Here is a 17,006-nt window from a genome sequence, read left to right on the forward strand (position 1 = left end):
CGTTGAAGTGTGAGAAACCTGCATGTCTGTAAGTTACCATAATGTAGGTATGGTGAAGTCTGTGTGTAGGTATTAAGTCTGCTAATTCAAATAACCCAAACCTTTTTCATTCAGAAACCCAAGCTCAGTGGTGGACCGGCTGCGATGGGTTGAGATGATAATCATCTCACGTGTTATGTTATAAGTAAATAGGTACTTAAGTGTTATAAGAACTATCGAACGTAGGTACTTAGGTAATTAGGTAATGACTATGATTTATACGAGCTACCTATTGTAGGTAAGTAAATACATTGTAGGTGTAGTATAGAGGCTGTGATAGCCTAGTGGTTAAGAGGTCCGCCTCTTATTCGACAGGGGGTTCGATCCCGGGTACGCACCTCTAACTTTTTGGAGTAATGTGCGTTTTAAGCAAATAAACATCACTTTTTTTACGGTAAAGGAAAACATCGTGAGGAAACCTCCATGCCTGTTTCCTCATGATTCTCCATAATGTTCTCAAAGGTGAATTCTGCCAAGTCCACGCGGACGAATTTGCAGGAATAAGCTCATAACCTATGAATAACAAAAGCAAAACCAAATACCTACCTATAATGTATCTAGTAAGAATGAAAGTTTACTTATTGACAGTGAAAGACTGTTTCTGTATACCTGAATGTAATGCTATTTGTAGCAATTTATTATAAATATTTGTGTAAACAAGTGTTTTTCTCTGGTGCCTACTTTACTTATTAATTTGTTCGAAATGAACCCGTGCGTCATTTGGTTTAATAACCTTTGAAAAATCAACTTTTTAATATTACTTACTTTGTGCACCTAGGTATTGTATTATTTCTAAAGGCGAATGTCTTTCTTTTAAGAAGAAGTAGTTACTTACTGTAGGTACCTATTTAATTTTCGATTAGTGTAAATGTTTAATAGGTATGTCACAGGAAAATGGTATAAACTGGGATTTCGCCATATCCCTAAGGGATATGGTCAAATCCCTCGAGATATTAAAACGACAACTCAATTAGACCATTTTACTAAACAAATCTAGTGATATCATAAAATACTTACTAATTTTAGATTTTGGCACTCTTCTTCTTCCTGGGATTTTGCGATTACATCGACTGTGGTTCAGAACTAAATCTGAGTAAGTACTTACCAAAATCTAAAGTTAGGTTACATTAGAGCATAAATATCCATACCAGCACTAAGGTCCTATTGGGCTATCATCCTATCAATTTTATTAGTGTTTCATTAGACTAGAATCGAATACTGATCACCCCAACCCTACGCAGTCTTATATATTTTTATCCTAAGTACCTACTTACCTCTAATGTGTTTTTGTGAAGACGAAAGTCAGTCAGTTCGGTCCGTCGTTACATTTCATAAACTATGCTCAGAATTTTACGTACCTACTACCTAAGTATATACCTAACCAATAAAATTTAATACAAATTATTTATTTATGCTTTATTGCACACAACAACAGCACAATTAAACATAGTAAAAACATACAGGATCTTAATCTAATAGCCGTAGCATGCAAAGGCGGCCTTATCGCTAAAGCGATCTCTTCCAGGCAACCTTTGACTAAGTAAAGGAATCACAAAAGCACGGGTTGGTGCGGTAGCTGAAAATTTTACCACCGTAGGTAGGTATGTGTGGTCTTATCAGAACCTAATGTAGTACCTATACTTATCGGTCGTTTTTCCAATAAAAATCTCGATACTCCTAATTGTTCATTTTCAACTTTTTTTAAATACTTATAGGTATGTTTTCAATATTAAATCGACAAATATTTGCATAGGTACTAGGTAGACATTAATATGTATACGTAGACTTGGACAGTCCATCGTACGGTACTATTTAATTTGCGGCCTTCCAAGATAGGCCTGATGAGTCGGAGACAGCGGCCGGAAGAGCCCCCTATCCCACCCCCAGTGGGTCGCCCACACCCCCTGGGCACAGATAATGTATGTAGGCAGCAGGCCTATTCAAGTGTGACGGACAGAGTATTAAAATGAAGATTGCAAAAACATTTTTTTACTTTTTTTCATGAAAATAATATGTGGAATTGTAACAAGATTTTACATGGACATAGAAACTGCCTTAAAATATACCTACTTATAATAAGTACTTATTGGGGGTACTAAGTATATATACCTAATGTATACTATTATGAAAGCGACATCGATAAGACAAAAATAATTCTTTAGTAGGTATTTTGGTTTCTATTAGTGACTTTTATGTATTTAATTTTATTATTCTTATACCAAAAATTGTAATTATAAATATTAAGTACTTACATATCTAATAATAAGTAGGTATCTATATGAAGTGGAAGTGTAAACAGATTATATCTAAGTCTAACAGAGATTTCTTCTAGCTCCCCAAAACTGTCACTTTGTTTACAATTCAGGTGCACATTTAATCAAAATCTTCTAAATATATAAAAGGAAAAGGTGACTGACTGACTGACTGATCTATCAACGCACAGCTCAAACTACTGGACGGATCAGGCTGAAATTTGGCATGCAGATAGCTATTATGACGTAGGCATCCGCTAAGAAAGGATTTTTGAAAATTCAACCCCTAAGGGGGTGAAATAGAGGTTTGAAATTTGTGTAGTCCACGCGGACGAAGTCGCGAGCATAAGAGTAGGATATAAAATGAAAAGCTGACTGACTGATTAATTGACTGACTGATCTATCAACACACAGCTTAAACTACTGGTCGGATCGGGCTGAAATTTGGTATGTAGATAACTATTATGACGTTAACATCCGCTAAAAAAGAATTTTTAAAAATTCGACCCCTGAGGGGGTAAAAAAGGGTTTGAAATTTTTGTACTCCACGCAGACGAAGTCACGGGAATAAGCTAGTCACCTGATATTTGCAATGATTTAATAATTTATGGCCTATACTTCTTTAGAAACTTGGCAGTTACTTATCGGGAGTATTGAAGAAATTTCAATGTTGTTAGATTATTTCAACACCTCTGTACATTCCTGTCTAGGCATAAGACGTGGGGGAGTAGGTACACCCCCTCTAGGGGAGATGATAGCTCTACGTGTGCGGTCTTGTTTGTGTCCAGTCCTGAGCCCAATATTGGCCTTTCATTATCATGCATCGCCTCCGATTCCGTCTTGAGACGTACGGTGCAAAATTATGTTACATTGCGCCAAATACCGAAATAGGTATGTAGACCGTAGAGTCTACGATAAAACTTAAATAGTCTACGCCTACTAACTTAAGTAGACTATTTGAGTTTTTCTCTAAAAATACACAACTTTTTTATAATTATTTTAATGATGGTGACCTTATTTTATTATAGATATTATATACTTCGTCCGCATGGACTACACTCAAACCTCTGTTTTACTCTTAATTTACAAAAATATACTTACCGAGGTTGTATTTACAAAAATCCTTTCTTAATGGACGTCTACGTCATAATAGCTATCTGCATGCCAAATCTCAGCTCGATCCGTCGAGTAGTTTGATTTGTGCGTTGATGGATCAGTCAGTCAGTCAATCAGTCAAACAATCAGTCAGTCAGTAAGTCAGTCAGTCAATCAATCAGTCAGTCAGTCAGTCAGTCAGTCAGTCAGTCAGTCAGTCAGTCAATCAGTCAGTCAGTCAGCTTTTCCTTTTATATAGGTAGGTAGGTACTTATTTAGATTAGATTATGTTATGTAATTATAGCTATACCTATATACCAGGTCTTCTCAGACCTGGGCGCGTTTGGAACCCTCGTAGCTTTAGTTTTAAGTTTGCGTAATAATTATCACCACTAAGTATATCTTACAAATCTAACACCATACCAGACCATCAATAAGAGTAATTTATTACCTATTTTGAATAAATCATTTGACTTTGACTTTGACTTATACATGAACTTAATTTAGGTATATCTATACCTACTTACCTATGTCATTTTGTATAGGTACCTACCCATACGTACGTATTCGTGTAAAATAAGATACCTACCTACTGACTGAAAAATCAACAAACTTAGGCTTTTACCTTTTAGGCTCAGCAGTCTAAGCTGTAGGCTCAAACTGCGGAGCCTAAAAACTTGAGATCGATAGGAATATTATGGATGAATAGATACAGAAAATACATTGGTAATAATAGAGATGGAGATGGGTAGCTTTATCTAGTAAGTACCCGTGCTTTCGTGATTCCTTTCGTCAAAGGTTGCCTGGAAGAGATCGCTTTAGCGATAAGGCCGCCTTTGCATGCTACAGCTATTAGATTAAGATCCTGTATTGTGTTTTTTCAATGTTTACTTTGTGTTGTGTGCAATAAAGTGTAAAATAAATAAATAAGTGGGTAGGTAAGTATGTTCTTACTGTAGGTGCAGTAAAAATATTTGTTTGTTAAAATACTTATTAGGGTAAGGTTGCCACTATTGGACCACTTAACTTTGTATTGAATTAACAACAGAAATATGACAGTTAGGAAAGACGTGATTAATGATTTTGATAAACCTTAAGTATTAGAACTTTTATGCGAAGTTTAAGATTTTTGACTTGAGCATAAAAAGAAAAAATTAAAAAAAACAGTTTAACAATCGTTGCTTTGTTTGGACCACTGTTCCTTTGATTGAACCAGTCAGTTGCTATCATTGGACTTAGGATATTTTCTCTACTGGTCCATTCAAGGGATTCATGGAAATTTAAACAAATATAATACATAATAATAATATATGTTTTTATTCTTTATTAACTCTTTTTACTATTGGCGACTTAAGTATAATCAATCAGTCTTTAATTCTGAATATTCTAAAGGTTATGAGATTTTAACAAAAACACAATCTTCTTTACTCAAAGCTCTTAGAAAAAGTTTACTTATTTATCTTATAATTATATAAACTTAAATTCTTTATTTACTTCTCTTTATTAATTATTGGAAATTTTAGTAACATCAATCAGTCTTTGATTCAGAGTATTCCTAAGATTATGCAACATAACAAAAATACAATATTCTTAATTCAAAACTCTCAGAAAGAGTACCGGTTCCTTAACCTCAAAAATCAACAAAAAAAACTTAACTCGAAACAAATGACTTATTTATGTAAACTTAAATTCTTTTTTAACTTCTCTTTTTTGAGTAAAAATTGGCAACTTTAGTAACATCAATCAGTAAACTTCTAACATCTTTTGGTGTGATTCCGTATAAACAGCGTTCCAATTCCAAAATATGATTGACAAATTTTTCTTCCAATTCAGGAGTAAGATCACCAGTAGAACCGACTATTTGCTTTTCCTCTTTCGCTTTTACATTTTTATCGTCAAATCTTCGCTTTAGTGTTGCCTTTGGTACTCCATATATCCTGCTTGCTTCATTTAGGCCAACTTCTTGTTTACGTAAAGCTTGTAATGCCAATATCATGCTTTCTTCATTCCACGCATAATATTTGCCACGTTTAGCCATGCTAAAACAAAAAACATGCAGTTAAAAATCGATTTTAGAAGTTGCTATGATTGGACCGGTCCAATCAAAAATCCTCGCAGTGGTCCATTGATGGCAATTCGCTGTTATAGCACAAAAAGATTTATAAAAAAAAAACTATTACTTATTGAAGCACATAATATACAAAACTACTTGTACAAAAGAACAGAGCATGCAACTGATAAAAAACCACATTAAAAACTATAACAAAACTGTACTTACATGGTAAAGTATGCCGCGAGATTTTTACATCGAGAAGGCGCGAAACTCGGCGACGCGCGTCCTTCCCCAACGAAGCTTACGGCGGCACTGCCGGGAGCGGGGGTGGGAACTGGTTCAAATACGCAGCGTTGCGTCGCCACGGTTGATTTTTAAATCCATCCGTTTTCGAGAAACCAAAGCGGTCCAAACAAAGAGCCGGTCCAATGATCGCAACCTTACCCTAAAAAAATATAAAATATCGAAATTCACTAGGTATTAATTAATAAAAAGACGAAATAATTTCATATAGTAGCATAAAAAACAGGAATTCTCGCGTACATACAACTAAAAATTACAAGAGATATTAATTACTCGGGAAACCTATACCTACGCAATGAATAAAAACGAGCGATGCAACTCCTGCTTGTTAGTTTCAATTTTAATATTTTATGTTCACCTCAAAAAACCTGCCGTAACAAATTAATAATTGAAAATTAAACTGACGATTCCCGCCAACAATACTCGGCGGCCATATTGCGCCGCGTCACCTCAGTGTTGCCAGGCGTAATAATTATTAATTTGCAGCGACACTCGCGCCACTCGCGGTTGTCATTAGTGACACCTCGCGCCAATTAGGAGGCCCAGAGTGTTTGATGCTCGGTTTTTATTTAACACCAGCAATTATTGAATGACTCGATGCGTTGTCACTAGTGGTTTTCATTTGTGCAGAGGTGTTGAGATTTTCATTTTTTTAATCTGCCTATTTTTGCATTGCACTTAATTTGAATCTGGGATGATTAATAAATGGAAGAGTTTTTTTTCTGCCGCAAATAATCAGGGGACATGATTCCACGTCGATGTTTTAGAAACTTAAAAGAAAAACAGCCATTTATGTTAGTAAATATGCTTACCTACCTATGTAAAAAAGTGCCATATCAGCGTGTATATATTTAGATAAACCTAAGTTTTATTTTTGTGAGACAACTTTTTCAAGTAGTTACAGATATAAATATTAGGATTGTCATATTATAGCAACGTAATGTTACCATTACATAATAGGTCGATAGTTCGTCAGCTGTCAGTAGGTAGGTACATTAACTTTGCGAGGATGTTTAACTGTTTAATTTTATTATATACCTATCTACTCTTTTTTTGGTTGTGTTTGTGCTAAATTGTATTTTTTTGTTAGTTTTGTTATTAAGAAAGTAAATACATTGTAATTATTAGGTATTAATGGTTGGACCACGTTGTGCTACTTTAAAATTTATCTATCAATGTTTAATTAATATAATTTACTTAATAATATATATAAATAGTATTATGTAGATAATATCATTAAGATTGCCTAACTTATATTTATTGATAATTCAAAATAAATACGTTAATTGAAATAAATAAAACACAATTGAAAATATGTACCTAACATTGTTTTATTTTCCTCGTATTTTCTTCTCTTACCAAACAAAAATTGTTTTAGATAACCAAGTCATTATCGTTGGGTATCATGCCTACTTTAGGTGTAAAATCGCTGAAAAATTGAACCATCTTCAGGTAAAAATGTATACTTATAGGTGCCTACGCAGTTTGGATTAGATAGGTAGGTACGTAGGTAGGTATACCAAATACCAGCACATTTGACGTGTAGGTAACGTATCTATAGACCAACGACCTCTACGTAGGTACCTCTACGATAGTAGATACTACGCACTAGACGGGTCATTACGAGAAAAAATGGTCACTTTTGCGCACTGCAACTCGCTTTTGCTTATGCAGGTAGGTAGGTAGGTACTATATTGTACTATAGTACGGTATAATAACATTGTAAATTGAAAAATTAAAAAGAGCAACCGCCGAGTTTCTTGCTGGTTCTTCTCGGTAGGAACGGCATTCCGAACCAGTGGTAAATTAAAACTACCTGACTATTCATAAGCACTTGTAAAAAGTTTACATAAATAAAAAAACATTCTAAGTATTCTATTCTATTGTATAGGTACTAATCAGTGGCGTGCACAGAGTTCGAAGCCAGGGTAAGCATTAGTAAGATAGGCCTTAGATACACCTTATATAGACCTACTGAATGGCAGGTCATAAAGAAAAATGGGCACTGGTCATTTCAACTAGGGTAAGCAGTACTTTTATGCCTCTATGAATTGCACGCCACTGGTACTAATAGGTATTTATTATGAATCTGGCTAATTCTGTTGTAGACACACAATCTTTAAACCAAACTAAATTGACTGGTCTAAATCTAGTGCTATACCTACTTTTCCGCGTGGAGCATTAGTAGTTATGATAGAGGTATTAAATATAGATTATAAATTATATCGCATAGTGAAAAATGAGCTAAGCGTGTCTGCATGCAGCGGCCCGCGCACCGCAAGGCCCTTCAGTGTGCTCTCTACAAGCAAAAACATTCGTTGCACAACTGTATAGATCGTGCCGCTGTGGTAATAGATTGGCTGTATGTAGTCTGCAGGTAAACTGCTACACTAATGTAATAAATCGATGCACTAAATGCACTAGCATAGGAATTCTTGGTAGTTAATTAGGTATCTACGTAGGTACTTTGATAGATCCCTACCAGTGGCGAGCAGTTCATAGAGGCATAAAAGCACTGCTTACCCAAGTTGAAATAGCTTCACCCTCATTTTTCATCATGACACTCAGTGAAAAGGTAACCTAACTAAGTAATGCCTACCCTACCTTCGAATTATGTGCACGCCACTGATCCCTACATACCTAACTATGGGTATTTATTTATCGGGTTAAACTAACGGTACCTACCTACATAAGCCTCAACATTTAGTAGATAAGCCAAACCCAGCTCAGGTAGGCTACTCAACAGAACTAATGCCCTAAGGCCGTAAATACCTACCTAAGTACTTACCTACCTTAGGTAAGTACCTAGAAACCTACTCACGCCCAAATCTATAAAAAAGTTAAAACAAATCTTTTCTAGGTCTAGATAGGTAGGTGAATCCTACTTCCAAATTCCTAAGGCCACTAGGTACAGGTACCTACACAGTACACACTAGATTATAGGTAGTTATTTTTACTATTGATTACTTAGGTACCTACTTAGCAGTGGCGTGCAGGGCATAGAGGCATAAATGCACTGCTTACCCCAATTGTAATTGCTCAATGCATATTTTGCATTATGACCTGCCAGTAAATAGGTTCCTACCTAACTAATGCTTACCCTGGCTTCAAACACTGTGCACGCTACTGTACTTAGGTAGGTACTTCTAATCGTGAGGAAACCTGCATAACTAACCTGAACTAATCAGGCCTGTCTTAGATATAGTACCTATTAGGATTAGGTAAATACTTATAAGATTACTAACATTAGTTTTTAAGGCATGTGTTTGTTAGGTACTAACAAAATTATGATCGTTTTTTATGGTCGACTTAAAGAATTTTTATTATTTTTATACCTACCTGCGAGTTCTCCATAATGTTCTCAAAGGTGTATGACGTGAAGTCTGCCATTTCGCATTTGGCCAGCTTGGTAGGTTCGATAGACTATGGCCAAAACCCTTCTCACTCTGAGAGGAGATCCGTCCTCTGTAGTGAGCGGGCGATGGGTTGATCATATTGATGATGATACCTACTTACTAACGAACTCTATGTTAGGTACCTATAGGTTCCTACTAGATGGGTCAATCAGAACATATCTTGCTCTATGAAACTGACAAAATTAGTAGTTATGACAAGCAGCTGTGGCTAATTCTGTTGTACATAGGTAGGAACTAGGTAGGTACATGTTGGAAACACCACTATATAAATAAAATGTAATAAAAAACCGACTTCGATACACAAACACTAAAAATTGAAAAATAATTTAATTTATTACCGAATATATTATGTATACAAGAGTTAATATAGTTCCATAATAATACTTTTTGGTGCCGGTGCCAATTAAGTAGCTTTAGCTGCGCGAATAGTCTAGACCTCATATTTTTATGAGACTCCACAATGGCACCTCATTGGCACCGACCCCAAAAAATATTATTATGGAACTATATTAACTCTTGTATACATAATATATTCGGTAATAAATTAAATTATTTTTCAATTTTTAGTGTTTGTGTATCGAAGTCGGTTTTTATTTTTTTTGTAAAAAAAATTTCACAATTTTTAGTGGCCCCATGGAATTATGCTATAACTGGTTAAAAATCTACTATTTACTAAGCTATTACACTGATCGCGAGCAATTTACTCTTATCCGTTGAGGAGTTCCAGTATCTATCTTCGAAGATGTTCATCAGATCTTCACCAAATTTCAATGGGACCAACTTTGAAGTATACCCTTTCAAACAAAAAAAGAATTTTCAAAATCGGTCCAGGCGTCATCGAGTAATCGGGGAACATACATAAAAAATAAAAAATAAAATAAAAAAAGATTCCGACGAATTGAGAACCTCCTCCTTTTTTTGAAGTCGGTTAAAAAGGTCCTCATCGATCTCACATTGCAAAAAAATATTTAAGTCCAAATTTCACAACAATGGATTTTATGCATTTTCCAACTAAAAGGTAAGTTTAATCATAAAACTAGCTTATGCTCGTGACTTCGTCCGCGTGGACTACACAAATTTCAAACCTCTATTTCACCCCCTTAGAGGTTGAATTTTCAAAAATTCTCTCTTAGCGGATGCCTACGTCATAATAACTATCTGCATGCCAAATTTTAGTCCGATCCGCCCAGTACTTTGATCTGTGCGTTGATAGATCAGTCAGTCAGTCAGTCAGTCACCTTTTCCTTTTATATATTTAGAAGATATAGGTCAAACAAAATTGTAGATCATACCTAACATCGTCTACAAAAATTGTTTTATTCTTTTTTTCTGAGAATCACCATTCCTGAGATACCTACCTATTGTGGTTCTAAAAGCTTAGAATTTTAGAACCATAATACTACTATCTATCTCAGTAGGTGGTAGGTCTTAGGGAAATAATTAGTGTAGGTAAGAATATTTTTTATAGATAATCGCGTCATCTATATTTTTTGTCTGACATAAATAGACATTCAAGATTACAATAATTTGCGTAGGGCAAAAAATTGGTAGGTACCTACGAATGTTAGAAACACCAATATAAATGAATTGTAGCCTGTAGGTACAAAGACCTCATCAAACCCATATTTGCAAAAAAAATAGTCCAGTAGGTCAACAGTCAAAAAAATGGGGTTTTTGCATTTTTCAGCTAAACGGTAAGTTTTATCAGAAAATAAGTGGGTAAGCTACCTACCTACATATCTACAGCTGCTTTGTCTACGGATGTACCTAAAGCGAATTATAAAAGCTAAATTTAGGCTAAGTATGTACCTAGATAGGTACCTACCTAGTAGGTATCTTACTAACTTATGGCAGAAAATAGTAGGTGCCTAGATCTAGACCCGCGACAGTGTGTCAGCCAAGTTCGAAATATAGGTAAGTATCTTACCTATGCGTAGGTACGTAGGTACCTACCTACATAATACTTAGGTAGGTATGAACCTACCTATATGTAGAACAGAGATGCTATATGAGTAGATAACACAAGATTAAGTATAAGGTAGGTAGGTAGATTTGTTTAGAATACCTAAGCCTACATACCTAAAGGTAGGAAGGTACCTACTTACAGTTTAGTTTCCATTAAAAAAAAGAATAGTAAAATTAACCTTGTGTCATATAGCATCTATTGTTTATAATAAAGGTACCTACCTACTACCTAGTAGGTACCTGCCTATAGCGTAATATAATGCAACTATGAATGAGTGCTTAAATTGAATACCTACTCCATTGTGGATAGGAACAAAGGCTTAGTGTAAATGCTCATCAATGACTATCTGAAATGTAGACATTATTTCGTTGGCATCTCGCTGTTAGCTGTTGTGGAGGCCTTGAACTCAGATCACTCATCACAGCTGTGCAAACTACAACGTCAATCCAGCTGTGTAAATACGCCTAGGTGACGTATTAACGTTTTAAGATGTATAAGCTTATTTTATTGTATATACCTACCTACCTATACCGAATAGAGATCATAAAATAACATCTACCTATGTCAGATGGCACAAAAATGTAAACGAGAATTAATTACTAAAAGTAAACGGAGGCACGGAAAGGTTTTTTTAATTGAAATTTCAAGTAGTGCCGGACAAAAGCGCTAGATAGCGTACGTTGTTTACAACATAAACTAAGGTCGAGAAGGTGCAACCACCGTCGGCAAACAAATTGTGATTTGCATGAGGCGGCGCGGCGCGAGGCGTACGCTCGCACCGTGAGCCACGCGATTAAAAATGCAGGGCTCGGCGGGTGGGGGTGCGCGGGCGGGGCGGGGCTGGGGCGGTCCGTCATTGGCGCGCCGGGGCGCGGGCGGGGCCGGCGCGGGCGGGGGGGCCCAGGCGCCGCCGCCCGCCCGATGGCCACCTCACAACGCACGTAGCCTCCGCGCCGCACGGTACTGCGAGACGTATCCCGCGCGCACCGCCGCGAGTCCATGTGAGCGACCGACAGCTCTCTCGTTGTGCACGGTGAACGAAGGATCGGCAAGCTGTACGCGCCGCAGGAAGACGACATGCTGACGATGGAGACGGATCTCAAGGGCGGCAGCCTGCACGCCACGGTGCCACCGCACCACGCGCTGCAGCACGGCTATGGCTCGCTGGGTGCGCTCGGCGGCATGATGTCGCTGCCGCAGCAGCAGCAGCTGTCGCAGCATCAGCTGCAGCACCACCAGCACCAGCCGCTGCCGCAGCACCACTCGCAAACCGCGCCGCCGCACCACCAGCCCCCCAACAACAACAACAACACGTCCAGCAAGAACTCCAACGCGGAGAGGGTCAAACGGCCCATGAACGCGTTCATGGTGTGGTCGCGCGGCCAGCGCAGGAAAATGGCCTCGGATAACCCCAAGATGCACAATTCTGAAATATCTAAACGTCTAGGTGCACAGTGGAAAGACCTCTCGGAGTCCGAGAAGCGACCGTTCATCGACGAAGCGAAGAGACTTCGGGCCGTTCACATGAAGGAACATCCGGACTACAAGTACAGACCGAGGAGGAAAACGAAGACTCTCGCAAAAAAACAAGAAAAATATCCCCTCGGAGGAGGAGCACTGTTGGGTGCAGGCGATGCACAGAGATCATCCGCGCCGTCGGCGCAGCAGCCTCGCGACGTTTACCAGATGACGCCGAACGGGTACATGCCCAACGGATACATGATGCACGACCCCAGTGCGTACCAGCAGCAGGCGTACGGGTACCCTCGCTACGACGTGTCGCAAATGCAGCAAGGCGGCTACGGCGGGGGCTACTACGGCGGCCAGGGCTCGCCGTACCTCCCGCAGCCGCCCTCGCCGTCCGCGTACGGGCTGGGCCCGGGCTCGCCGGGCGGCTACGCGCTGCCCGCGTCGTGCGCCTCGCACTCTCCCAGCGGCTCGTCCGCCAAGTCGGAGCCCGTGTCGCCCGGCCCGCCCGGCCTGAAGCGCGAGTACGTGTCGCACGAGCCGCCGCAGCTCAAGCGCGAGTTCGGCGTGCACGGGCACGTGGGACAGCACTCGCACGAGCAGCTCGCGATGAAGCGCGAGTACGGCCAGCAGGACCTCAGCCACATCATCAACATGTACCACGTGCCCGACGAGCAGCGGTACGCGGCGGCCGGCGAGCGTGCCATGCCGCTCATCTGAGAATCGCCTTTCGCGTGCGACATCGACATCCCGCCGCTCTGAGCTGGCCGGGTCGCCGCGTCCCCACAGTGACTCTGTTGCGACTCGTTCGCCTAGGACAGTGATCGTTATCGGCGTACATACTTCTAGGTATGTCCTTTATTTGTTTTGTAATATCCCGCGGGCCCGCGAGCCGCCGTCGTTGGTGTTCCGAACTGTTGACGTTGACGCGGCTCGCCCCCGACGGCAGATCGTTCAATTAATGTTGTTGATGATTATTCTGTATTATATTATGATTATTGTATTTTTTCAAGGTTTAAGTTAAAATATTCTTAGTTGTGCTGTGCGAATGGACGAGAGGTTACGTGCGGACGAATGAAAGACGATGGAGTGCTCGAGGTTATTTGAATACCAAAAAAATTTTGAACAATATGTAAATATAGTGTTAAATGCTAGGTCGAAGTTAAAGTTAGTCGGTAAAGCGTAGGTAGATAGCGATAAGACGTGCCACGACGCCACACTCGTACGCCCGTCGTGAATTGTACAAAATATTTGTTATATGGGATCGAAAGTTATGAAAGCCTCGAAAGACTAAAATATTGTAATACAAAAATGTACAGTGAGTGTTATATAGTCAGTGGACACAAAGGTATATTGAAGAGAAAAATGAAGTTATCAATAAACGACGCGTTAAACTGTATTTGCTGTTTTGTTCCACAATCCCATTTACGATATACCCCAGTTTGAATCAGTTGAAACACTAATTTGGAATTAAATAAGGTATAGTATTTGACATATTCATATCTCATCTTAAACTAAATTTTATCTGTTAGTTTCTGTTAAAAATATAGGCGGAGTACTTTCAAGTTTCATTCTCCATACAAAAGACATCAACGCGTTCTAATGAAGTTTTTATTTATAAATTGTTCAATGTTCATTATGACGTAAAAGTTTATTAGTTCGATGAAAAATTAATAACTTATGAAAAGTAAGGTATATAGGAATATAAAATGGTACTCTTATACATACAACTAAAATATCTAGGTAGGTGAAAATAAGAAAATTTTCTATACTTAACTTTGTAAAATGAATTTCAAGTTACAATTGAGTAGGAGTTAGGTACCAAATAATACTTGAAAGTTTACTTTTATTTAGCTTGGAGTACCTACTAAGTTTTAACTTTAATAAGATCTCTTAATAGGTAGCTGTACCTATATTCAATTATTAGGTACCATTATTATTATTTATCAAAAAGAAAACCTTACTATAAAAATATTTAAACTCCACTACAAAACTTAATATTTTACTATACATCTGTGCATCACTAATTGTAATCCTAATCGTTTTGCTACATTGTTAGTAGGTACTTACCTACCTACTATTACAAAATTACATTGAAGTGACTGAATTAATTTAGCTTTATAATAATCATTTTATCAGAAGACTATCTACCTATACATACCTAACTGGGTTGTGCAAGTAGGCTTGGTTTTCTGCATATTTGAAGCATTTTAATTGAAATTAATATAACAATTGACGTCTTTTTCTATGCAATTATTATTTTTATTATTATTTATTTATTATTTAATTAGAACGGCCATAAAGCCAATTGCAATATTTTTGTTTGTAATAAAATTGATTTTACTTGTATATGATTAAAACGAGAAAGTAATAATTAAATTCCAGTAATAAAATATAGGTAGCAGCTTGCACCTACCTACCCACTTAGGTAATGTATCTATCCACATAGTAAAGTCTATCTCTAGTCTATAAAACATACAAAAAAAATTATCACAAAAAATTAGGTAATTATAATATTTATGTATTTGCTCTTCAATCACAGTGAAAAGCTTGGACTAATTTAAATGAAATTTTGTGGGAAAGGTATTAAATACCTTAGTTCCTTACTTTTATAATAATTCGATTAACATGTCACTTCCACCAATTTAAAATCACGCCACAAAGGGAGTTTGCAAATCAAATTCCCTTAAAACAAGTAAGTCAATCGCGTCAAGGAATACGCATTTCAATCAATTACTGTCAACACGCAAGGGGTGAGAATTTAATCAAGTCCTGGGGAATAGTTGATAGATTCGGGCACTTTTTCGTCCCCCGGGAGATGCAATCCGGGAACGCCCTGATGTTTAAGCCGCATTAATTTAAACACTACTTTCACTGGCACTTTATGGGGTGTTGTGACTTATAGAGTGATAGTGTTAAGATTTTTGTTAGGTATTTATTTTAATCTTTCTAAATAGGCGTTTTAATATCTTCCCTTGAAAACCCTTTTAGAACTCATTTTTCAGTCCTCGATATATTGTTTAATAAATCTATCGTTTTAAATTAGATAAGTAGGTAACATTTATATTTGTACCAGAAATCTGTCTTTGCTCCTTAAGTTCATGTACTTACTGCTAAGTGTCCACTTGCAATAGAAATCAGATCTAGGCAAGTCACTTGCATTGTGTATTATAGGTACCTACATACCTATTTGACAATGCTTTTATTGAAATAAGAGTGAGTCAATTTTTATGGTAGGGTAGGTATAGGTAAATAGTTTTTGTAATTTTGCAACTTCTTAAAACAAAATGCCAAGATGACGCGCGTTTAACCGCAATAATCACAGCAGACCGTGAGAGACAATAGTAGGTAACATACGCGTGGGAACCGTGATTACCACCCCTGGGTTCGATTCCCGTTCGAGGCGGCCGACACCGTGACGGTGGGGTGCGAAGTGTGCGGCCGCCCTTACATCCGGAGTTACGTTCGTTATTAATTTTATTCTGGACTTTGCTGCAATGATATATTTTATTTTATTAAAAGGATTTATGCTAATCTTGAGGTTATTAAAAAAGAGCAACTGCTGAGTTTCTTGTCGGCTCTTTTCTGTAGAATCTGATTTTCAAACTACAATCTTACATACACATCGTACAATCTTAACATACCTAATATCATAAAGAAGCACAAACTGGCCTACATGAAATAAATAAATTCATTTTATTTTAAATATTAGTAGTAGGTATAGACCTACATAATAGCCAGGCCTATTTTGGCAGACATAAGAGATATCATTTTTTAAATAGGTTCTTTTTTGAACAGGTAGAATTTTGAAATCTTTTCTAACGCCTTAAGTTTTACAAATAGCTATTTTGAGTTCGAATTTCAGCCATGTCTAAGTCTTTATTATCTTACGTGTAACTAATACTTACTTACGTTTACCTATACCTGGAATAGGATAGTGAATGTCATCAGGTAGGTATCTCTATGTCTAAATTTAAATAGGTAAGTAGGTATGTACCTACACGCAGTGGCGTGCACAGGGTTTGAAGCTAGGGTAGGCATTAGTTAGGTAGGAACCTGTTTACTGGCAGGTCATAATGAAAAATATGCATTGAGCTTACAACTGGGGTAAGCAGTGCATTTATGCCTCTATGACGCAGGTCATAGAGTCAGCCGTGTAGGCAGTAGCGTGCAGACGCTACTGCCTACACGGCTGAGTTTGTTGTGGGCTTCTTTCTCTGACCAGGGCGCGATTTGCACCTTCGTAGCTTTAGTTTAAAGTTTAGTAATTTATATAAATTATCTTACAAATTCAACTCAAACTCAAATTCAACAATTCGCAATCAAAAAGTGAACAATGGTACCTAAACCCACCTTTTATATTGGCTTTAGTTTTAGTTTTAGTTTAGTTTACATACGTCGTAGACATACACGAA

At 37.7% G+C, this 17,006-nt stretch overlaps 1 protein-coding gene and 1 long non-coding RNA gene across 2 annotated transcripts in view; both read left to right on the plus strand.

Moving 5' to 3' along the window:
* Window positions 1-17,006, plus strand: part of LOC138403209 (uncharacterized) — a 394,515-nt gene that overhangs the window by 265,739 nt on the left and 111,770 nt on the right. The gene's annotated exons all lie outside the window — the stretch shown is intronic.
* Window positions 12,048-13,990, plus strand: SoxN (SoxNeuro). Its single transcript, XM_034985475.2, has one exon. It carries the CDS (start codon window positions 12,202-12,204, stop codon window positions 13,309-13,311), a length of 1,110 nt encoding a protein of 369 aa, XP_034841366.1. The 5' UTR covers window positions 12,048-12,201; the 3' UTR covers window positions 13,312-13,990.

This window comes from Maniola hyperantus, chromosome 1, assembly GCF_902806685.2.
Source record: "Maniola hyperantus chromosome 1, iAphHyp1.2, whole genome shotgun sequence".
Lineage (NCBI taxonomy): Eukaryota > Metazoa > Arthropoda > Insecta > Lepidoptera > Nymphalidae > Maniola > Maniola hyperantus.

Coding starts and splice junctions, on each gene's coding strand:
- SoxN (XM_034985475.2), top strand. CDS start 12,202: ATGCTGACGATGGAGACGGATCTCAAGGGCGGCAGCCTGCACGCCACG.